Source organism: Camponotus floridanus, unplaced genomic scaffold, assembly GCF_003227725.1.
Source record: "Camponotus floridanus strain SB8 unplaced genomic scaffold, Cflo_v7.5 scaffold8, whole genome shotgun sequence".
In the NCBI taxonomy this organism is placed as follows: Eukaryota; Metazoa; Arthropoda; class Insecta; order Hymenoptera; family Formicidae; genus Camponotus; species Camponotus floridanus.
In genome coordinates this window covers 961,691-986,673 of record NW_020229849.1, presented here as the reverse complement: position 1 = coordinate 986,673, position 24,983 = coordinate 961,691, and the positions used below count along the sequence as shown (strand labels likewise).

The 24,983-nt window shown below is 28.8% G+C and overlaps 1 protein-coding gene across 1 annotated transcript; it reads right to left on the bottom strand.

The window, feature by feature from the left end:
* Positions 1-3,270: 3,270 nt before the first annotated feature.
* On the bottom strand, positions 3,271-16,239 carry LOC109610527 (cytochrome P450 4C1-like). The gene is made up of 9 exons (XM_025414329.1): positions 16,077-16,239; positions 11,430-11,499; positions 11,009-11,135; positions 10,876-10,933; positions 10,449-10,543; positions 9,392-9,460; positions 4,646-4,823; positions 3,531-3,710; positions 3,271-3,457 (listed from the first exon to the last, which is right to left on the bottom strand). Exons 2-9 carry the CDS (start codon positions 11,489-11,491, stop codon positions 3,354-3,356), a joined length of 873 nt encoding a protein of 290 aa, XP_025270114.1. The 5' UTR covers positions 11,492-11,499; positions 16,077-16,239; the 3' UTR covers positions 3,271-3,353.
* Between the last annotated feature and the right edge of the window lie 8,744 nt (positions 16,240-24,983).

The following is a 24,983-nucleotide window of genomic DNA, read 5'->3' as shown; positions in this document are numbered from 1 at the left end:
TATTATTAAGAAAAGATCTTCCATTTTTATAATAACGGTTCTGTCTTTTCGGCTCTATCACTGCTATTAATAAGAGTTCTCTATTAATAAATAATCCATAAAATGGTTTTATTGCTTAAGAATAATGGTTGAAATATTTTATCATTATGTATCTTCTTAGCCTAAGTAGCAAGCACGTGTCATTTGAGACATTTCAAACTGGTCATTTTTGATTATATGTCGTCAAAATGACTGATTTATTACATGACTTCATATTCACGTCTTGATATAACATTATTTTGACGTCACATTTCGGTCATGGACTGACGATTATTTTATTATTAATATGATTAGTTAGTATATCGATCCTATAAAAAAATTTTTTTAAATTGTTTATATAACATGACTTTCGCGATCAGACTTTAACAATTTTTCTTTCGATGCATATGTTCATCTGTGCTGATTCATGTTGCTTATCATTCAAGTGTTCATTAAATTAATACACAGTGAAAATATTAGCTATATTAGTCGAGTGTAATTAAAATGTCAAAAAATATACATATTTTTTTATAATACAGTTGATTGGCAAAATATATTTTTATAAAACTCGGGCAACGGAAGACATCATTTGTTGAAATTTCATACAATATATTACATCCAAATCCTTGAAAGATCGGGCCATCTGGAAGGACGCAACCTACTTACTTAGTGACACACTTTTTCGGGATCAGGTCGAGTGCACTGTTAGGGGCCTAGCACAGGTCAGTAACTGGAATGATCCCTTTAACCTTGTGTGTCCTAGGTCTATACGCTCATCGATCTCTTTTTGGTAAGAGAATTTAATCTCTTTTACACGGGACGGGATCCTGCGTGATCTCGGGAATCAGGGAATGAGAGCGGGTAGAGAAAAAAATAACAATACTATCATAAATCAGAATTTATTCATGAGTTAATCCATGAAGAGTTAAATACATCGATAAGGTTTTATAAATTTTGAAAGAATATAATAATCTTAAAGCGAAGGTATTATCGAATGTGTGTATGTGTGTTGTATATGTACGTATGTGACAATTTTCGCGGGTGTTATATTAATTTGGGGATCATCAGTCAGGATAAATAGGAAGAAACCTAGATTTAATAATTTGATCCTGGCTGGATTTTTACAATAACTACTCTACTTTCAAATTTCAATATATGTGTGTGTGTGTGTGTGTGTGTGTGTGTGTGTATTACACTATAGAGATAAGGACTCCACAATTCGTCACTCCCGTAGTATTTAATGATTCCAATGACATCCTCTCCGCTGTATGTGTGTGTGTGTGTGTGTGTGTGTGTGTGTGTGTGTGTGTATGTGCACATGCGTCCGTGTACACACGCACACACACGCGCGCGCGATGTGCAAAATTCAACCGGCAATCTCCACGGTACACATTGGATAACGCTAATGTCGACGATATACGTCATTTCACATAAAAAGAATGTTGGTTTCGAAGTTAGGTAGCTCGGTCAATAAAAATAGTAGGAAAATTTAAAAAAGAGCATTTTGTAGGCAAAATGTTGTAGTTTATTGAATTTGAGTTGAATTTTTCGAAAAAAATTTTTTTATCCAATTGCAAAGTGTCAAAAATATGTGATCTTAAGGAACAAAACAATGTTCTTTTTTAAAACGCAGAATAAAGATGATAATAAAATTTTTAAAAACCATCAACTTCGCGTTAAAGTTGAAACTTCAAGCTTCAAAATGCTTTCTTAATTTTTTGTCTATGATGATTTTTCCACGAGTTTTAGCGGTTTGAAAATAATCCAATTTTTAGGGTTCAAAAAATATTCCCTATTTTCTTTCGACTAGTGGTGAAAGCACCTTAAAAAATTGCAAGCGACGAGCGCGAGTGAAAAGAGTCGCGATATTAATAAGTCTGTGGTTTTTAAATAAATTTTATTGATTTTAAACAGCACAATTCTATTCGGATCAATATACTATTTACATTAATTTATAGATTTTTATTAATTTACAGATGAATATTGCTGTGAGCAATTGAATCGTGAGCAACGGAAGATTTTAATTTGTAAGTAACGTAATGATCGCCTCTGTGTATACGACTGAAGTCCCGCCAGGTGATCTTCGCGTGACCCTTTTATACAACACACCCTTTGAGAAAGATTTGGATTTTTCGAGAAATTTACATGTTTCCGCTTGATTGTTTTCTTTTGTGTTTTTTTTTTGTGATTTGAACCTTTTTTTTTTAAGGAGGTTTGAGCGTTTGATTTGGGTTCGCGAAAAGTCGACTATCGTGGCCGCCCGTAATTAGGCGCCAGTGACTTCGCGCGAAGGGTAATAACGCACGACGACGCGGAAATTCTCACGTTTGACTCGCTCGAGTGGAATCTATCCGTGACGTCACACGCGCGAATTTTGACGGTGCCCGTCTATTAATTATGATAATAATTGTGAACACTAGTGCATATTTATTTCATGATAATTTAATAACAATTTTTAATTTAATAATAACTTTCGTGTTGTTATCTGCATATTTATTTATTTTATATTGTTATAGTCCGAATGACTATAACTTTATTTTATTTTACCGTTAATAAATTTTATATAATTAAAATGCGATGTATAATTAAAATGCGATGTATATATGATAAAATGGAATGTTCGCAAACCGCGTAAAACCGCTATCTCAGCGAACCACGCGCGAGTTCGCCGGAAATGCGAAAATGCCAAGGGATTCGACTTTGAACCTCCTTCGCTTGCACTTGGACTTGACCGCCACGAAAATCTTCCATATATGGTCATGTCGCTAGATGATCCTCTGCAAAATATCCCTAAAGACGAGATGTTAAAAACCGTCCACCACGAGTCCGCGGTTGACAGTCGTTAATTAAAAATCAATTGATAAAGAGTGTGAATCTGGGCTAGTTTTACTATTCAGCGCGACTATAACACTTAAAGTCTAACGGAACGAAGGAAGAGGCAATGGAAAGAAACTCGAAACTCCTGAGAAGGATTACGAAATAAGATATATTCAGACCTTAACCAAATTGTATAACAAATCTAGTAGAAATAAACGATTTGATAAAAAAAGGGAAATGAAGAAAGAAAAAAGGTGTTGAGGCCTCTACACAGATTAACAGGTTATCCCGGCAATATTCCACATCTCGAACATTTATATTCAAAGTAGATAAACGTATTCAGATAGATGAAATTAAATTAAATATGGACATAACATTATCTTCTGTTGAACCTATAGAAGTTAAAATTGAGAAACGAGAATTACATTAAAAATATATAAAGTATATTTTTAATGTAATTCTCGTTTCTCAATTTTAACTTCTATAGGTTCAACAGAAGATAATGTTATGTCCATATTTTATTTAATTTCATCTATCTGAATGCGTTTATCTACTTTGAATATAAATGTTCGTATCAAAGTAGCTAAGATAACTTTTATTGAAATCATCGCATATTTCATACCTATAAAAACTTGACAGTTATATGCAAATAAATTTTATGTGTAATATATGTTTTGTAATTCATTCATGCTTACCTATACAATTTCTGGGTCCTAAACTAAATGGCATGTAATAATTTTTGTAAGATGTTCCTATTTTTTCAGGGAGAAATCTGTCCGGATCAAATATCAGTGGATTATGCCAATACTTTTCATTTCGGTGAACACTTAGTATTGATAGTACAACTTCAACGCCTTTTGGTAAAATAAATTCTCCTAAAACATATATTATTTTGTATTTAAATATTATTCTTATAGTTTGAAAGACTATAATTTTATTTTATTATCAATATACAGGATGTAACAGAAAGGACACCGGATTATTTCGAAAAATATGAGTTGTACAAAAAAAATGTTTCAAATAAAAGTTATAGGGCTTGAAATGGTCTATTTACTGATCTTATCAGTTTGACTTTGGACAGTCGTTTGAAAATCACATGAAGGTCACCTTTTTTTTTTTAAACGGAATCTCCTACTTTTTATTAACTATTCTTATAGCTTGCCTCAAGAGCTTTCCAAAACACCTTCATGTGACCTTCAAACAACTCTCCGAGATCAAATCATTGCCACCATCTGATGGCCATCTTCAAGCCATACAACTTTTCTTTGAAATATTTTTTTTATTTGACGCATCGTTTCGGAGATATTTAAGTGTATTATCTAAAATGAGATACCCTGTATATACAGGGTGTCCCTGAACACTATTTCACGCACTTGTGAGAAGATAGAGCGCAGTAAATTAAATAAAGAAGTCCTATTCCATGTAACGATTTTTGCAATAATAGAAATATTAATTATTAAAATCGGACGGATGGGAGAAGCGCTCGACCGCTCAAGCTATAGCACGACCCACCGCTTCGCCGCGCGCCGCCATTATATTACAGTCAGACCGCCTTCGCCGTCGTGTACTTCTAGCCACGCGCATTGGCCGATTTTCTTTATTTAATTTTTCGTTAATTATTGCGATAATCACAAAACAATAGAGGTTCTTTGTTCTTAATTTAAGTCAATCTACCTCCTTACTTTGTGAAGGTCAAAAATTCCCTGACACCCTGTATATATATATATATATATATATATATATATATATATATATATATGTATATATGTATATGTATAAAATTACAAAATAATTATATTTAAAAACAAACCCATTTTTACATCCTCTGTTAGATGTCGTGCAATAAGAGGAGCAGCAGGAAATAGTCTCATAGTTTCTTTGATGAAACAATCCAAGTAATTCATATGTTGCAAATCTTCATATTTAATTTGGGCAGATTTTGGAGTTACCGTCCCATAAATTTCCAATAATTCTGTGTATACTTTTTCCTATTATAAAATTAAAAACAAAATAAGATACTTAATTACACAAATATAAATATATGCGCGCTCCTCATTTCATTCTTCTATTGCTTAATTCAAAAATCTTTGATCCCATATTTTTTCTTCTTTCATATACAGGTACAATTTATATACATGTAGATTTAAATATTTTTTTTTGAACCGCAATATCATTATTAACCCAGTCAGGACTAAAATTTAAAGGCTAGGTTCTCCCATTCATCCTGACTGATGACCCCCCACACTATTGTAACATTCGCGAAATTTAATACATACACACACAAACACGTCTCAAACACATGCACCCTTCAGAGATATCATAAATATTATATTTCAATTCTTGTAAATTCGTATCGATGTATTGGCCACTCATTAAGTATTTATGAATAAATATCTTTCTTATGATTAAATTATTATTTTTCTAACTCGCTCTCTTTCCTAAATCCTACGATCACACAATTCCTTTTACTCCGTTCCGAATAAAAGGAATTAAATTCCTTTTCCAAAAAGGGACCGTCGAGCGGATAGGCTTAACATTTCACAGAGTTAAAGAGATCATTTTGGTCCCTGATCTGTGTCAAGCCCTTTAGTCCGTTCAACCCGATATATACACATGTCCTAACAAGTGTGTTACGGAGTAAATAGGTTGCGTTCTTCCAGATGGCCTTTAACAAGACGGCCTGGACGTAACAATGACATTTAAAGATAAATGTGCATAGAAGGTCAAACTTCGCCGATTTTATCGCCTCTGAAATAAGTGGGAATGTTGTAGAGTAATTTTTTCTGAGTAATTCTACGAAGAAATAAGTGGGAGATAACATTGGGTTAGAAGATACAACAAATTGAAGTTTCACAATTTTAATGCTTTTTCTCTGAAAATATTGAATCTCTGAATCTCTGAAAATATTGATTTAAGAAAAAAATTTTTAGGTAGTAGTAAAGCCCCTGAAAAACCCTACAAAATTTTTAGGTAGTAGTAAAGCCCCTGAAAAACCCTACAAAAAAGATTATAAGTATTTTTTTCATAAACCTACTATTTTAGCTGTTATATAAAAAAATAATAATTTTAAATATATTTAATACAATTTAAATTTATATAGAATTTAATACAATTTAATATAATTAAAAAATATCAAATGTATATGTACACACACACACACACGCGAGGGAGGATGCAAGGGGGCATTCGGCACCTTTTTTCGAAACCGCCCCTCAGGCAAGGTGGATCTCGTTTTACAATTTACAGCATATATCCATTGTGATTGAACTCCTCGCAATGCGTCTCCTACCGCCGGGAAAGATGAAGAGAAGGGATCCGAAAGCCTTCTTGCACTTTCCCGTATGTATAACAAGGCTTAGAAATTCGTGTAATTGCATGGTGAAAGCTTACGAAACGAACTATGAAACAGTCAATTCGACTATTGATAAAATACTCACGTCCATGCAGCTATCTCTAAAATAATGTAAATAAAAATTGTTTTTGACAAGGTCATAAAAAAACTAGAACGGTATACAAGTAACAATTAACTGTCCCTAATATCAGTTCATAACTTCAATTGGTTGCATCTTCTAAACCAATACCATCCCCCCCCCCACTTAATTCTTACATAGAATTGTTCAGAAAACCGTCCTCTACAACAAATTTAAATAGCAATAAAATCGATGACCTTTTATGCATATTTAACCATTTAAAACATTATACATATGTATGAGAAGTAATTATTATTATTTCAATTTATTCTTATTTGACTCTTTTCATATTTAACGTAATATGATTTACAAAGACTTGTTAAGAGGAATGTTCAAGCTTTAATTTGAGCTTTATTTCACCTCAATACTACTTTGAAAGATGTTAATTTATTAATATTGAAAGATATTAAAAAATTTTGCTAAAATAGTGGCCCGGTTTTTGCGTGTGAATATATATTCACGAAGCAAAAAAGATATCAGTGGATATTTATATACATCCACGAGCTTTGTGCTTCGCCGTTAAATAACGAAAATGAGAGCGTCTAATCCGAAAATGGGATATACCTAACAAGGGAAGTGCACGAAGTGTTAATCGCGAATGGATATGTGTTATATATCGTTTGAAAGGTCTTGTCAAGCTGAATTCATGTGTGCAATATTTCGCTTGAATGGCGCCTTTAGAGGGCATGCGCATTGTAAGTAGAGCTAGGCTATGCGCATTGTAAGTAGAGCTAGGCTGGCTTCCCTACTCCGAAATATCAAATAGCGGCCACAGTAAACATATCAATGCTCAGGGTTGCAAATAATAAATTTCGTCATATAATTGATCGTTTAATTAATAATTAAGTTTTAATTATCAATTAAACTAGCCCGTAATTGATAATTGAAACGACGATTTCAATTATAGGAAAATTTAATTTGTAATTGAAAGTTTTAATTATCAATTAAACTTGTCAATAATTTTAATTGATAATTAAAAAAAAAAAGATTATTATTTAATTATAGGAATGTTCAAGTTGTAATTAATTATAAAATAGAAAATGCAATTTATGTTCTATTAAATAAAATATCCTAAATAAAACTTATACAATTGATTATACTACTAGAGACCTTTTATTTTATATCATTTTTGAAGCAAAAACTCCAATCAGCTTTTATAGAAACCCAAATAATTATGTAATTTATATTGCGCATAGCGCCCTCTAAAGGCGCTATTCAAGCGAAATATTGTACACATGAATTCAGCTTGACAAGACCTTTCAAACAATATATAATATATATCCATTCGCGATTAACACTTCGTGCACTTCCCTTGTAAGATAGTATATAAGAAGTATATAAGACGCGGCACAGTCGTGAGTCATGGCTTATCGTTCAAAAAGCGCATTAGCTCAAAGACTATTATAGCCGCATCTCCTCTATCTTTTGCAAGATGCTCCAGAGTTCCAAAAATAAACCACAAATAATTAATCTTTTTTGACGGCGAATTGCGTCATATATGTATACAGAACATTGAATAAATATCTATGCAAAAATTTAATAAATATCAATATATATGTAATAAATGTATCTATATTAATAATAAATGTCCACTGAATATTGTAAACACGGATATCTATTGGATATTGATTTATACATGTAGATATTTATGGAATCTCGAATTGCGGATATTTGGATATCTATAGCATCTGTAATAATTGTTTCTCATATATTCATGGATATTCTTGATATCCATGAAGAACATCTAGTGAATATCTAATACCAATATTATTTTCTGTATGGATTATTAAAATTATAATGCACTCTTATATTTTATTGTTCGCGAGTTTTTGAAAAAAGAGTTTTGCTAAAATTGATGGTAATATTTGATGGTTATATTACGCAACTCATTTCCGAATTTGATCAACTTTTGCAGGCATGTAGTACTAAATAAAGTCAAATGCTACAAGAGCAAATATGCAGAAACGTTTACCTTTTGAGATATTTTAATTTTAATTATCTTTTTAAATGAATAATATTTAAGATTTTCATATAGAAAAAAACATTGGAATTCAAAAATATTTTGACCTAGGACTATATTTTGTAAATAGGAGTGGATCTCTTCGTGTAAAAGTCGATCTATGTGAAATAGAATAATTATAGACCTCATTTCAGGCCGTAAGCATGGGAGTTATGGGGTAGACCTCGCTTCGCGTTGAAATTAAAAGCCATGTGAAATAGAATTATAGAACTCATTTCGGCCGCATTATGTTCAGTGACCCACTCAGTTCTCTAAAGGATCGACTTTGCGTTTACGCAATCGAAAAAATTTGACATATTTATATAAAAATAATAAAAAATTGAATACCTCAAGACAAAACATTTCTGCTCATTCGCACTCATGACATTTGACTTCACTTAGTACGTACTACATGTCTGTAAAAATTGGTCAAATTCGGAGATAAGTCGCATACGAAAGTCTTATCCAAAACATCAAATTATACTTTTATTTTTATTTTTGCATGAAATAATATCATGTATGCAATATGCATATGTGCAATAATGTCATGTGTACAATGAGTATATGTGTAATAATATTACACATATGTACATACAATGTATGGGTGTACAATGTATGTGTGTATGGGTGCAATAATATTATGTGTGCAATGTGTATGTGCACAATAATGTCATGTGTGCAACTTTTGTATTTTCATTTTTTTTCATGCATATAATAATACATGTAGGCAATCGAGAATATTAGCAAAAGAAGCTATCAACAAAATGTTGTACGCAAACGAAACAATTAGAAATCAGGAATGTAGGCAAACAGGAACCCCTCATTTAATATATTTTAAAAAATTTTGAAATATATTATAATAAAAGGGGAGATCTTTTCTTTAATTTCTCTTTCATAATTGTCGCGCTTTTGCTCTTACTTGCCAATTTTAACATTTCATAAGCAATTTGTTACGAAAAAATATTCTTGATTGTTCTTCTAAAAAATTTTTTTTACATTTATCATAAAGAACTATATCATTCGCAAATATTCCATTTATTACAAATAAATTTAATTACGTTTTTGAATAAATTTAATAAGTACGTACCTGTAGCTCTGGAAAATTTGCTAACATAAAGATCGCAAAATCTATCGTAACACTGGTTGTGTCGGAAGCCTAATAAATAAAAATTTTATTTGTTAATTAAAACAATAAATAAATATAAACAAGAAAATGATCTGATGAGTTGAATATTACAATATTGAGAAGAAATGAGCTAATAAGAAGCATAAATTTACTTACATTGTGTAAAAATACTTCTTAATAATAAATTTTTCAATTCTTCTTTTAAGAACGAGAGACATTTAAATTAATAGGGGCGTACAATTTATTATTTAAATTTTTGTTAACTTTTCAATCGCTGTATATGTGTGGAAAACATATCAGCATATTTATCAATTGAGTATTTTTCTGATGTTTAATAAATATTTCTGATAATAAAATCTCTTATTAAAATATCCTCTACATCTAAGATTTCAACGTTATCTCATTTAAATTCATGATTCAGTAATCTGCGGTTTGTTATTATACAGCATATCGTTTTTATTAATGTGATTATGATACTCAATAATGTATGTTTTTATATAATAATCTGCCTGTCTAGCTAAAATATGATGCACCATAATCTTTACATAACAATTTTATATACTATTTTTTACATGATTGTTTAGAGAGAACGTCTTTATATACTTTAATGAAGGTATGCAATTTATTTATATGCAATTTATATATAATGGTAAAATAAATTACATTCCGATCATATATATGGATCACGTATCTAAAAATCTGAAATATAGCATATGATATATGTTAAAAAATATGAGGCAATCCGTATTATCAATTTTTTGATTGTTTTCATTCATTGCTTGTAATTGATTTCTTCTTTTTCTTATTTTTATTAAATAAAATGTTATTTTTGTATGAAGATATCAAAGAAAGGAATCGAAATCGTTTATTATCAAGAAGATTTTTTTACGTAAGGTAAGTATATTTATTTACTACATTCTTTAGCTTTAATTCTTCCCAATTTTCTATATTTATACAATACAATAAATTATATTTGTTTATATAAAAATATAATTATGTATAGAAATATTTTACATACCGTTAATATCATTGTTTTTAAATTATCACGTATCATCTTTTGTGGGCCCTTGTCTTCATGAAATACTTCTATTAGAATATCGAGAAGTGTTTTTTCTATATCATTTAAAAAATAAAATGTGAAATTTTGTGCGTATGTACGTGCGTATGTTTTTTATTTTATAATAGTAGAATTCGCGATATGTTATTTTGAAAATTAATATTGAAAATAAAGTTTAAAGAAAAAAATACCTTTAGCAATGATTACAGAATTAAACATTTTGATTGTATTTTAATAATTAAAATAAGCACTTTAATCTTGTTTTAATTAAATCTGTATAAATATTATTTTGCTGAAAATCTACGTATTTTAAATCATAATACAACAGTATTTTAAATCATAAATCATAATACAACGATAAAAACGTACAGCATGGATAAAAACTTACGAGTTGGTTCATATTTTTTCTTGGTATTCTCTTCATTTAATGCATATATTTGTATTAACTATAATAATAGATTATGTAGTAAGTAAAATACTATGCAAATTAATTAATTTTCATTAATATTCTCAATATTTACCTTATCTGTGAAAGAATTTAGGAAATTTACATTCTTTCGATATTTCCGTCCCATAACAGTAAGGTTGAATATAAAATTAGGATATAAAAGTATATTTTGTATTCTTTGTGTCAATGTCTTTTTCATGCTGAAACATTTTTCTTTTAAAATATTTTATAAAATATAAAACATATTTAATCATGTTAAATTCCATGAATAAAATTAAGAAAAAATACTGTTTTTAGTTTTATGTTAATGAAACTGCTTATATTAATAAAAGTTTAATTTGAGATATAATTGCTGCACACATTTATAAAAAATTCTTTTGAAAATGCAACTTCTTAAGAAAATTTATAAAGTTATTTTTAAATGAACTTATGTTTATGATTTATGTATTTTAATACTGTAAAAAACTAGAATTTTATATATAAAAAAATTTTACCTTATTATTCCTTCAACAAGTTGATTGATTTCATTTGAAAAATTATCCATTTTCATGTTCATCAGTGTGCCTTTATAATGTTAATATGAATGAAAAACACGAATTCATTATTCATTATTCAATATTAACAATACTAAATAATAATCAACTAATAATATTGATATTATTAGTCGATTACTAGTTAGAGTATTGTTAATATAATAGTGTTAAGTTAATACAATTACATAATAGTGTTAATACAATTACACATTCGCTTAACAAATACGGTACGAAATTTTAAAATAAAAATTAAACGTTTTGTTACCAAATTGAAATTTTGTTATTATTTGAAATAATTAGCTGTGATTAAATTGTGCATTTTATTATTTGTTAGTTTCAATGTTTTCGATGTTAATGTACTATGTTGAGTGTTGAATAATATTTTACAGCATATTTTACACATTTCATTATTAAAAAATTTTAGAATGTAAGAATATAAAAATTCAAAAATCAAGAGAAACGGTAAAGAAAGGTATTGTTTCATATCAAGTCAGCCGTACCAACAGCGAGGCGAACTGTATCTATCTGAGCCGGTCAGTTATGAATATCGTAGTCAGATTTCAGTAACAATTGAGTCAATAGAATTCTTAATAGGTTTAACTAATAGCTTGGGTCTTATTATTTACAAAGTAGATGTCCCTATTTATAATCTTTAATCAAAAGATTTGTGTCACATATATTGCTAAAAATTCGTAATAAATATTACGAACAAAATAATGTAACCTTTACAAAATTACTTTTTCAAGAAAGAGTGAAAAAATGCTATATGTCCAAGTATATGTGCAAGTTTGTTTAAAAATGATTATACAAAAAGATGTTATTAAATTAAAATTTATATAAAACTAATAATATAATAATATATCAAAAAAGCATTTCATATATCGTATCATCGTATTATCATTATTTTATTATTCTACTGTTTATTTCTGTTTTTTTACAAAAAATTATAGAAGAAATTAGCTAAAAATTGCTTAAGCTTATATATCTCTTGCAAAAATTATAATATTAAAAAATATTATAAAAATGTGAAAGTAAATATCAAAAAAATTTCATAAGGACCCCACACATTTTATATGAAAAAAGTGGCTTCGGTCAAATTGGCTGAAATTGAAATATGTTGTAGTTTAGGTAGGGTTGCCAGACGTCCTCCAATAGGGAGGACAGTCCTCCAATTTAATAAAATTTTTTCTGTTCTCCGGAGGACGCTACTTATCCTCCAATTTCGGCAAATGTTTCCCTCTTTTTTTTTCGTCGAGCGGTGCTATTTGAAAAGAAACTAGAGACCTTCCTGTTTTCTTTCTAGATGGTAATTGGTAACTTGTAGTTGGTAATCCGCGCACACAGACATCTATATTATACTAGATTGCTAACTTCCTTATATATCGGGCATAAAAGTTGTCTCCAAATGTTATGTATTACGAAAGGGGGACAAATGATCATGTGATGTGGTCACGTGATGATATCATCTAATATGGCCGATGCACCACATGGATACATGCGAATAAATGAAAAGAATATTTATAAAATATGACTTTTAATTTTAGTTAGTTTTCGATACATTAAAATAAGATTACATTCTTATGCTAAATATTATTTACAAGAAATTTTCAAACCTTGTAGGAAAAGATTTCCATTAACAAAACAAATTTTATTTTACAGAGAATAATGTGTAAAACTTTTTTAATTTCAGTTAATTCTCGATACATTAAAATAAGAATATAATATTGTTTTTGTTTTGTATTTTTATACAGTCGACGTTCTGACATGTAATGTGACTGTCATATTTATAACACTTTATCCGTTATACGTTAATTAAGGTATGTTACACCGTTTCTTGCCTGCATCGTTTTGAGCGCTTATTGCCATTTCTACTGTATGCGTTCCTTTATCATAAACTCGTTTATAATTTTAATGCGTTAATCATGTAAAACTATTTGTAATCTTTTTATTATAGACTTGAAAAGGAACCTATACCTAAACCTAAGGTCGAAACGTTGTCAAACTTTTAATAAATGAAGCCTTACTTGCCAGTTTAATCGTTTAAAGTAAAACCTTTATAATTTTTATTACTGGCGATTTACAATAATAATAAAGTCATCATTAAAATAAGATTACATTCCTATGTTAAATGTTATTTACAAGAAATTCTCAAACTTTGTAGAAAAAAGTTTCAATTAACAAAACATTTTATTTTATAGAGAATAATGTGCAAAACAACTTTAATAAAATTATTATTTTTTTACTAAATTTATATTTATTTTATTTTCCTATTAACAAATTCTACTTCTATTATAGAATATTATGTACATAAAATTAAGATATAATTAAATTTACATAAAAAATGTAAATATAAAATTTATAAAATAAACAAAATTTAATAAAGTAAACATAAAATTTAGAATATACTTAAAAAATTTTTTTTCTTATGATTCGATCATTATTTTGTGTAGCAAAATAAATAATAAATAAATAAATAATTATTTTATATATTTTTATTTTATTTTTCTCAAACTTTTATTCTTTATACTATTTTCCATTTTTCATAAAATAAATATATAAGTATTTATATATAATAACTTTATAATAACTTAACTATAACTATAATAACTTTATAATAACTTAACTTTAACTATATAATAACTTATTTACTATAATTACTATAATAACTTTACTTATTTACTATATATAACCAAAAAAGAATGAAAAACATATTATTTATAAATATTATTCAAATGTATAGAATAAATTGCGCGTACCGGTATGTGTAAATATATGTATACACACACACGCATATACATATATTGATGTCCCCCTTGCGTCTCACGCATGCGCAAGAATTTTATACATACTTTTCAGAACTATATATTTCGGTGGAGTTAGCAGTCTAGTGTATATATAGATGTCTGTGTCCGCGCATTCATGGATCTAACAGAACTAGAAGGTTTCACTTTTTAGTGTCTCTATGTAAGAATAGTTTTGTCCCCAAGAAACGATTCTTCCAATTGACTATTGGACATCGTACATCGTACGTTAAACGGAATGTGAATTTTTCATTACTTATAAATTATTAAACTATAATTATCTGCCTATTCGATTTCCTTTTTTTTTGGGGGGGGGGCGTTTTAAAATTGTCCTCTATTCGGGATTTACAAATCTGGCAACCCTAAGACAAGGTCACAGAAAATGAGGACAAAGGGAGGTAGAAATGAAGGAAAGAAGGGAAAAGAAAGAAAGACGGAAGTAGAAGGGTACAAGGAGTGATATAAAGGGCGGTATGTCCAGAAAGAATAATGGAAAAAAGGAAGTAGAGGAAGGAGAAAATCAGGAGTCAGAAGAAGGAAGAGCAAAAGAAGAGAGAAAGAAGGTAAAAGAAGAAAAAGAAGGAAAGACAGAAAAGGTAAAGACGAAAGGAGTGTGGGGAGTTAGAGACGGTGATAAGAAAGAAGAACTGAAGTGGAGTAGGAAGTCAAGAGAGAAAGAAATAAGAAAGAAGGAGGATGATAAAAGGAATTGTAGAATTAATATAGGTATATGTAATGTACTGTACAAATAGTAAAAGGTTCGGGACCGCTCCTTTCAGAAGCGCCTTCAATCCTCAAGGGGAAGAATAAAGAACCATTACAACTATAATACAGTATAATATTGTAGGATGTCGAATTTGGCGGGCCCTTGCCGCGCATGCAATGTGCCGATCAATGTATCGGTGTAACACGCGATTTGCGTGAGCGGTTACGCGAGGATGAGAAGCGTGTACATGTGATGTGCGAGGGTCAAGTCGTGCACGATAGCTGAAAGCGAGTAGACAAGCGAAGGGAATGAGAGAGCAAGATCGAAATATCGAGAGTGTCGCGCTTCGAGAATACACGTATATTCTATATTCTATAGTCGGCCATCGCTCTATACCCTACATCTAAAATCCTACAATATGATATGAATAAATTAGAAAAATAAATTAAATTATAAATAAATGTTGTTATATAACAATATAAAATTTTTTACATTAAATTTTTATAATGTTTTGCACTAAATTTCTTTATGATTTTTACATTCTTTGCAATATTTTTATGATATTGAAATTTTTACAAGAAAAATATATAAGTTTAAATAACTTTATATTCTCAATTATATTTTCAATTAGCATATTTTTTTGTAATTTTTTACAAAAAAGAGATTTGAATAAACATTGGAAGATGAAATAACATTTCTTTGTAATACGTTTTTAAATATATTAAACTAACATTTTTTGTAAACTAAATTTTGAATAAGCATGCGTGAGTCATTAAGTACCTTTCTTTATGCTTTCTTGAAAAAAGGTAATTTTACATTTATGGACACTTATATTCATAATTTTAACGTGTAAACTTATGATTACTTCCAATTTAAGTGAAATAAATCTGCTGTTATTCAATTATTATTATACATAATTTTATACTCTTTGAAATTTCATCTTTAAGTTGATTTAATATTATTTAATTTATAAAATGCAAACAATTATTTATCATTAATGTTCTCTTTTTATATCTCTTAGAAAATTGTTTATTTCTTTTTAAATTTTTATAAAAAGTATATGCAAACGTTTTACAATAAATAAAAAAAATTTGGTCTTACCGCATGCAGCATTTAGATTGCACTTCAATATATGTTCAAAAAGAGTGATTTTATTTCTATTTAGTCCAACTGTTTCTAATTCATCCGTTAATATTAAAGATTGTTGAACAAATATATCAAATAACTTTCGTAATATATTTGTATTAATGCTTGGAGTTATTATTTTACGATTTTTAATACTTATAGATACTGGAATAAATATTATAAAAAGAGAGTAAATAAAAAATTAATAATACACATAAATACACATAATATTAACACTAGAATAATTACTAGGGTAATTATTTATTTTAGGGGAACAACCTCTAACCTTGATCTTGACATATATGTTATAGTGGTCATCTTTCTGAGTAACCTTCAAAAAATTTTAATCGTCGCTCGTGATTCGTTATAAAGTTATCAACATAAGAAGTTATAAATAGAATGTAAATTTTATTCACACCGTGTAGATAAAACTATAGTATATACCTATAGTATAACCTATATAAACATGAATTGTAGTCTCTGTAGAATTCTCGATTCTTATTTATATACAAGTATTCAGTTGTTCCTTAGACATTAAAACTAAAATTTGGTTTAAATAAAAAATAGGGCTAAGTTAGATTATACCTTTCGAAAGTGGAGCCCCCCGCAGGGGGCTTTATCCACGCGTATGCATTTTACTTTGACTCTCGCAGAGAGTGAACTTTGTTTCACCTTGCAAAGTACACGCGAGATCCACTCCACATAACCTCTGATGCATGGAGAATTGCAAACTTATGTAGAACAATACAATAATAAATCTCGTTTCGCACTGACTCAGGGGTGGACATCGCGTATATTTTGCAAGATAAAACAATGTTCACTTTCTGTAAAAGTCAAAGTAAAATGTATACTTCCAATGTGAAACATGAACATCTATATGTACACAACATCAAAAAATATATTCATTTGTTGAGGGTTGAACTTACAAGAATAAATAATAGAAATCGTTCACAATGATGTCTAACAAGGGAAGTGCACGAAGTGTTAATCGCGAATGGATATATGTTATATATCACTTGAAAGGTCTTGTCAAGCTGAATTGATGTGTGCAATATTTCGCTTGAATGGCGCCTTTAGAGGGCGTTATGCGCGATAATTAAGAGCTAAGTAAGTTATAGAGCTAGGCTGGCTTTCCTACTCCGAAATATCAAGTAACGGCCACAATAAACATATCAATGCTCAGGGTTGCAAATAATTAATTTAATTTCGTCATTTAATTAATTGTTTAATTAATAATTAAGTTTTAATTATCAATTAAACTAGCCCGTAATTGATAATTGAAACGATGGTTTCAATTATAGGAAAATTTAATTTGTAATTGAAAGTTTTAATTATCAATTAAACTTGTCAATAATTTTAATTGATAATTAAAAAAACAAAGATTATTACTTAATTATAGGAATTTTTAAGTTGTAATTAAAATTTTTAATTAATTATTAAAAATCACAATTCAAAAAATTTGCAATCCTGCCAATGCTATGTACTAGTACTGCCTACTGCTATGAACTAATGCTGCGACACCAAGTTTCATAAGTTTTTTTCCTTTTGGGAAGTCAGCTGTAAATCCAATTTGTGATTTCATAGCATACATTACATTTTTTGAAATAAAAAAGTTCTATTTACTTTCCAAGTGCAGATTTTCAAAGTTTTAAAACTTTAATAAAGCTTTAAAGCTTTAATACAAGATTTGTTCGTATATTTTTTGCATTTTTTCTTTTTTTGCGTTATTGCTGTTTCTTTGTTTTTTATATTCTGCAAAATGGATATTAGGGCATTAAAAGTATTTGAACTTTTCAAGCAGAAACTTGTAAATTATGCCACTATTGAGGGCAACCCATCTCGTAGAGAGATTCAATTAGCGGAGAGAATCATGTCCATGGTCAATTCCATGGATAATGAAGATCAATTTGAGTTTGAAATAATTAAAGATGTATATACTGATACCATTTTTGAAAATAACAAAGTTGAGTCAATTTATGAAGAAGAAAGCTTACCTTTCAACGAAGCTTTTATACCTCTTGAATATGCGCGGCGTGTTGCAGAAACATATAAAGAACATCCAAAATAGTCTTTTAATACAATTAAAGCTCGATTCCCCAAAATAAAACATCCTATTTACATAAGTAGATGCAAAGAATATGTTGAACAGCAGGGTACACATCGGGAAAAATGGTTATCTATAACAAAATATTTAGAGCAGTTCATGTCCGCTTGGAAGAAATTCCAGTTCCATGATCCAATTATTCGACGGTAGGCTTTGTACCATGCTAAAATAATTGGATTGACAGATTTCATAGCGTCGTTGCAATGGGTCAATAAATTTAAGGGAAGTTTTGGTTTTTCATCGAGAAAAATCTTTTCGTTTATTTACTTCTGTCAAGAAACAATGTGAAGCCGAGCAAACTATGGATAAAGGCGTTGAATTTCATCTCGATTTTGTTGATAATATTTATTCAAATTTTGATGCAAGTGAAATATTCAATACCGATCAATCAGGATTTAACTACACGCCACTTTCTAATCGCACACTATCAATAAAAAATGAAAAAATTACAACAGTTGTGATGCCTCAATTAAATACTCGAACTCATTTTTATACTATCCAACCATCTTTCTATGGAGGGAAAATTGATGTCACCAATGCTGATTTGTCTCCAGGAAGTTAATGGTCAATTTCCTACAACTTCCCAATTACGAAAATCTCGTAATTCAATGTTCCAAATCTAGCAAATTAAACAAGGAGCTTGTAAGAGACTTCTTTCAAAATGTTTTTAAACCCATTGTTGAACAAAATCCAGAAAAAAAGGCTGTTCTAGTTGTAAATTCATGGGGCGCTCAAAAGTCGGACAAACTTTATCAAGATGATAATGTTACTGTTTTATTAAAAATTTTACCAGAAAGTTCAACATGTTTCATGCAACCACTCGATATATTTTGTTTTCATCAATGGAAAGATTTTATCAAACTCGTTTCACGGAACACGCTTTTCTTACAGGAAATCAAACTCTTTTGCACAGACGTGAAAATATATTAAAAATCCACAGCTTGATTTTAAACCAATTTCAATCTCCAGTCTATCAACCGATATTCAGGTATGCATGGTTTAAAGGCGGGTTTGATGTTCCGTATATACAATTCAAAAGATTGAAATATATAAACTTTTCTTTTGCCCATTTGCCAGATTTGTAATCAAAATCCTACTTGCATCAAGTGCTCATATGATTTTTGTAGTAAATCTCTTTGCTACAATTACTCTTTGAACGTTACCATTATCATTAGTTTTGCAGCTCTTTTTTCGTTTTATTTTTGTTTCTAAAATGAAAAATGGAATATATATTTTTGTAAAATTTTAATATTATTAGTTTCTTGGTTTTCTTTTTTCTTTACTTTGTTTTTGTTTTTAAGATAAAATAAAAAGTGCAATTTATATTATATTAAATAAAATATCCTAAATAAAACTTATGCAATTGATTATACTACTAGAGACCTTTTATTTGATACCATTTTTGAAGCAAAAACTCCAATCAGCTTTTATAGAAACCCAAATAATTATGTAATTTGCATTGCATAGCGTCCTCTAAAGGCGCCATTCAAAAGAAATATTGCATACATGAATTCAGCTTGACAAGACCTTTCAAACGATATATAACACATATCCATTCGCGATTAACACTTCGTGCACTTCCCTTGTAAGGAACAACTGAACACTTGTATATGAATAAGAATCGGGAGTACTACAATTCATGTTTATATAGGTTATATATATTATAGTTCCATCTACACGGTATCAATAAAGCATTTTACAGAATACATTTTATTCTCTCTCTCAATTCTATCTAAAAAACCTTGCAAAGGTAAAAAAAATACGCCAAGTACATAAAAAATATTTCGCTTTGTATGCAACAAAACGTTTAATAAAAAAGTGTCTCTAAAAATAATTTACAAAAATTTTCCCCAAAAATTAATTTGTAGAAAGGATATAAAATTTTACAAAAAGATGTGATATCCCTCTAAAGAAACTTTACAAAGGTTAAAAAAATACGCCAAGTACATAAAAAATATTCTACCTTATATGCAACAAAATGTTTATTGAAAAAAGTCCTTAAAAACAATTTATAATAATTATTCCTTACAAAACTATTTTTCAAAAAAACAAAACCTCAGCGAATAATTATCATAAAAAAATATAAAAAAATAAAATATCAAAACTAAATGGGAAATCAATAATTACTATTATACAAGAACAATTTGTAAATTTGATATAATATTTGCCATGAATCAATTTTACATTGTAGAAATATTATACACAAATTCTTCCTAAAAAATTAAAACGCATTTTATATTTATTCAGAGAAACTTGATTTTTAAAATATTTATAAAATATTTAAAACACTAAATAAGAATTAGGATTCTTTTAATTCCTAAAACATTTTTTATATAATATATATACTTAAAAAAAAAAATGTTTTATGCAAGTTTTAAATCGCACAGTCTTTAAATCCAAGTAAGTTATAAAAACTTGGCATGCTCGGATCGTTTACATTATAAACAAATATATCCCAACAAATATAACAAAATGTAAAATCTTAAACATTATATAATTAAATATTAAATTTGTGCTTGATTATGATCCGGGCACGCCAAGTTTTGATAACTTACTTCGATTTAAAGACTGTGCGATTTAAAACTTGAGTAAAACGTTTTTTTTCTGTAAATTATATTTAGGAATAACTTTCTTATTTTTGAAAATTGTTACTGTATGGTAAATTAGTCTTTCTACAAGTCATAACTAACAGATTTTACATTTTTGTGATGCACCGTTTCTAAAATATTAAATTTCACCCCCAAGGGATGGTTTTTAAAAAAGTGATGGTTTTTAAAATTATTATTATACGCTAAGTCTTTGTAGAAATCTTAACTAACGGCACAGGTTTTTATTTTTATGGTATACCGTTTCTGAAATATTAGATTTCACCTCCAAGAGGTGGTTTTTAAAAATTGTTATTATACCTTTAATTAGTTTTCTAGAAGTCATAACTAATAGTACAGATTTTATATTTTTGTGGTGCCCCGTTTTTGAAATATTAGATTTCAAGGGGTTGTTTCTAAATTATTACTATTTTTTCAAAATTGTTATTATATGACAATTTTTTTTTAGAAATTTTTTTAAATGAAATAAGTTCCATATTTTTACGTTCCGAGGTATTAATTTCCCAAGGGGTGATTTTTGAAAATTATATGAAATTAAATTAATCTCTCACACGTATGCATATACATACACACGTGTATGCACGCACATATACATACATATAATCTTATTTCTTAAGACGTATTTGCATACTCGACACAGTAATCGACATAAGCGCTGCAAACGCGCTTTGAGGGACAAATTCGCTTTACGTGTGTGCTTGCGAGCATATACGTGAGTCTGAATCTGGAAATGAACATGATGAAAAACGAAAAATGTCACAATTCTGATATGAGATCATTATTTCTCGGGATTGACTGCACCAATCTTATTCAAACTGGTCGCAATCAAAAGTCTTTACTCATATTATAAAAGTGCCGTTAGATTTATGATTACAGCTTTAGTTCTTGAGATATTTTAATCGAAAGTTTATAGGATCCAAAATTCCGGATAAGGTACTTGGTACCGCCGCGTCGAGAACAGTAACTCTCAATGCTCGGACCCAATCTTTTATCGAGAACAATGACTCTTAATGCTTGGATCTATTTTTTTATGTACTTGACGTATTTTATGTATTTAAAATAAATAAATAAAAAGATATAAATATATATTTTGATATATAAGTATATAAAACATAGTATTTCTTTTTAAAATTATATATACTATATATTATATAGCATCTCTCTTTAAAAAATTTTTGGTCTGTATTCTACAAAAAGTAATTTTTTTCTTACCATATTTTATTCATATTAACGCGCAATCACATGCTATTAAGTTTCCAAATAAATTATGATGAAATATGAAATATTAAGTTCATAATTTTGAATTATGATATATTTAAGTACTATACACAAGATACTATATACAAAATTTTAAAATTAGAATGATCGATGGAAAATAAATTGGCATATACATATAATCAGTTCATTTCAATAAAAACATCTTAATAATTTCTAAGTAAGTTAAAATTTAAAAAATCCAGCATTTTTGATGGATTTGCTTGTTTTAATGTTATCAAAACATTGACATTAAAAAATATTAATAAAAATTTATTTTTTTAATAATAATTTCAAATTTGTTATATTAGTGAAGTGTAAATAAAAACATTTTATGATTACGGAAATACAAATAAATTATGTTATAAAAACAGCTTTCTTATAATTATGTTATTATGTAACTTAAATATACTAGCATAGTTATAAAAAACAACTTTAAATTTTATTTTATTAAAAATATCTTACCAGAAGCTGTGAGTAATCCTTTGTCGAAAATTGGTTCCACAAGTTTATATACTATACTTTTATCCATACTGTTTTGTAAAATTGCCTACAATGTTGTGTAAATATTTTTAAACATTTTGAATATATATCTGTTGCGTTATTTAAACACACACAATTAATATATACTTTAGAAAATCTCTTTTTCTTTCTTTCTTTTTGATTCTTTCTCTTAAATTAATGATATAATAATGACATGCGTAGCATAGTTTGACACGCCCTACGGCGTGCAATAAATTTTTATCGCAAATCTCATACTAATTACAGTAAAATATGGACTTCTCCCTACAAATAAAAAAAAAAATCTGTACGATTTTTTTCGCAGAGTTATGGCGTATCAAAGTTACCCTTATTTTTTCAGTTATCGCTAACATTAGCATTATCCAATAAGCACAACGAAGAAGTTGCTAGTCGGATTTGGCGCATCGTGTGTGTGTGTGTGTGTGTGTTTTGTGCGCGCACATTCATGCGCATTTGTCACAGCAGAAATAAGGATCTTCTGGTTCGTCACTTTTGCGGTATTTAGTGACTTCAAACTATCTCTGCTGTGATAAATACGCACGAATGCGCACGAATGCGCACGATACACGCACACACCTATTGAGTAATACTAATGTTAGCGGTAACTGAAAAAGTAAAAAGGTAATTTTAATATGTCATAACTCCATGAAAAAAATTGCACGAATATCTTTTTTTTATTTGTAAGGAAAAGTTTCATTTTATTATAATTAATATGAGATTTGTGATAAAAATTCACTGTACCCCGTAGAACGTGTCAAACCATGCAAATTTTTAAGGACAGAACATGCTGTTTTATAAATTAGCGAAAACGGGTGAGGTTACATTCAAAATTTCACAAATGTTTCTTAAAGTGCAGACTTGAAAATGAAATAAGAATTTTTCAAATACAATAATTTTTGGTGGAGTTATGCCAATTTGAATTTATGCGAAATTTTTACGTAAAGTTACTTATGCGATAATTTCGTTGAGCAGTGTATACAGGGTGATTCAAAATAACTCTATTGTCCTTGAAATGACACATTCTTGAGTCAATTCTAAGACGATTTTTCTTTTGGTAAAATTTCATCCGACGCTTAATTTTTGAATTATTAAGAGAAGTAATTATGACAGGTCGGATACAAAAGGCAGGCAAGGATGGCGCGATTCATTGTGAGATGCGGGTGCTTACGCGGAGTGCCTGCTACGATCACCTGATTGCTACAGACATACACACACACACACATACGAATACGTACATTCTCATTCTCTCTCTCTCTCTCTCTCTCTCTTTATTTTTTATTATTATATATTTTCGCTTTAATTATTTTTAAAAATTTTACTGTTTTTTTTTTACGAGAGAGGGGAAAATGCATTTTATCAAGAGACACGGTAGTGTCTTGTGCTAAGTCCCGCGTAAGTAACAAGACGCGCCGTGTATCATTACGCGAGTCAGATAGTCGGATACAACTTTTGTCTGAAACATTTTTTTGTAGCTGGCGTAGTTTAGGAGAAATTTGGATCCATCGATTAAAATGGGACACCTTGTATACAGGGTGTCCTAGACCACTCGTACACCCCTTTTCTTTCAAAAACTAAGCATTTTAGAGAAAAACGTTTTAGACAAAAATTGTATGGTTTTGAGGGGAACATAAGATCGTGTTATTGGTTTGACCTTGGATGGCATCGTTAAGGTCAGGTCAAGGACACCTTTTATTTCTTAAATGGAATTACCTATTTTTTATTGCATATTCTTATAGCTTATGTCGAGAGCTTTCCAAAACACTATAATAAAGTATTTTTTCATTGAACACTTTTCGATTTATAAGGTTTAAAATAATATCTTAATTTTACATAAACTATAAAATATCTAGTAAAATATTTATTTCTCGATTATCTTACCTTAATACTTTTATGTACAAAATAATGAGAGGAATCAATTGGTCTAAAAAAAAACACATAATTGTTCCGAAGAAAAAATATGTAATTTGCAATTAACAATTACATATTTTTTCTTAAAAACAACTGTGTTTTTTTTTTACACTAATTGATTCCTCTCATTATTTTGTACATAAAAGTATTAAGGTAAGATAATCGAGAAATCAATATTTTACTAGATATTTTATAGTTTATGTAAAATTAAGATTTTATTTTAAGTTTTATAAATCGAAAAGTACTCAATGAAAAAATACATTATTATAGTGTTTTGGAAAGCTCTCGACATAAGCTATAAGAATATGCAATAAAAAATAGGTGATTCCATTTAAGAAATTAAAGATGTCCTTGACCTGACCTTAACGATGCCATCCGAGGTCAAACCAATGACACCATCTTATGTTCCCCTCAAAATCATACAATTTTTGTCAAAAACGTTTTTCTCTAAAATGCTTAGTTTTTAAATGAAAAGAGGTGTACGGTTTC

Excerpts from the sequence above, each read along its gene's own strand:
- LOC109610527 (XM_025414329.1), bottom strand. The coding sequence starts at position 11,491 with ATGAACATGAAAATGGATAATTTTTCAAATGAAATCAATCAACTTGTT. Across the intron at positions 11,136-11,429 it reads CTTGTTGAAGGAATAATAAG|CATGAAAAAGACATTGACAC; the intron begins GTAAAATTTTTT and ends AAAATGTTTCAG. Across the intron at positions 3,711-4,645 it reads AACAGAGGATGTAAAAATGG|GAGAATTTATTTTACCAAAA; the intron begins GTTTGTTTTTAA and ends TATATGTTTTAG.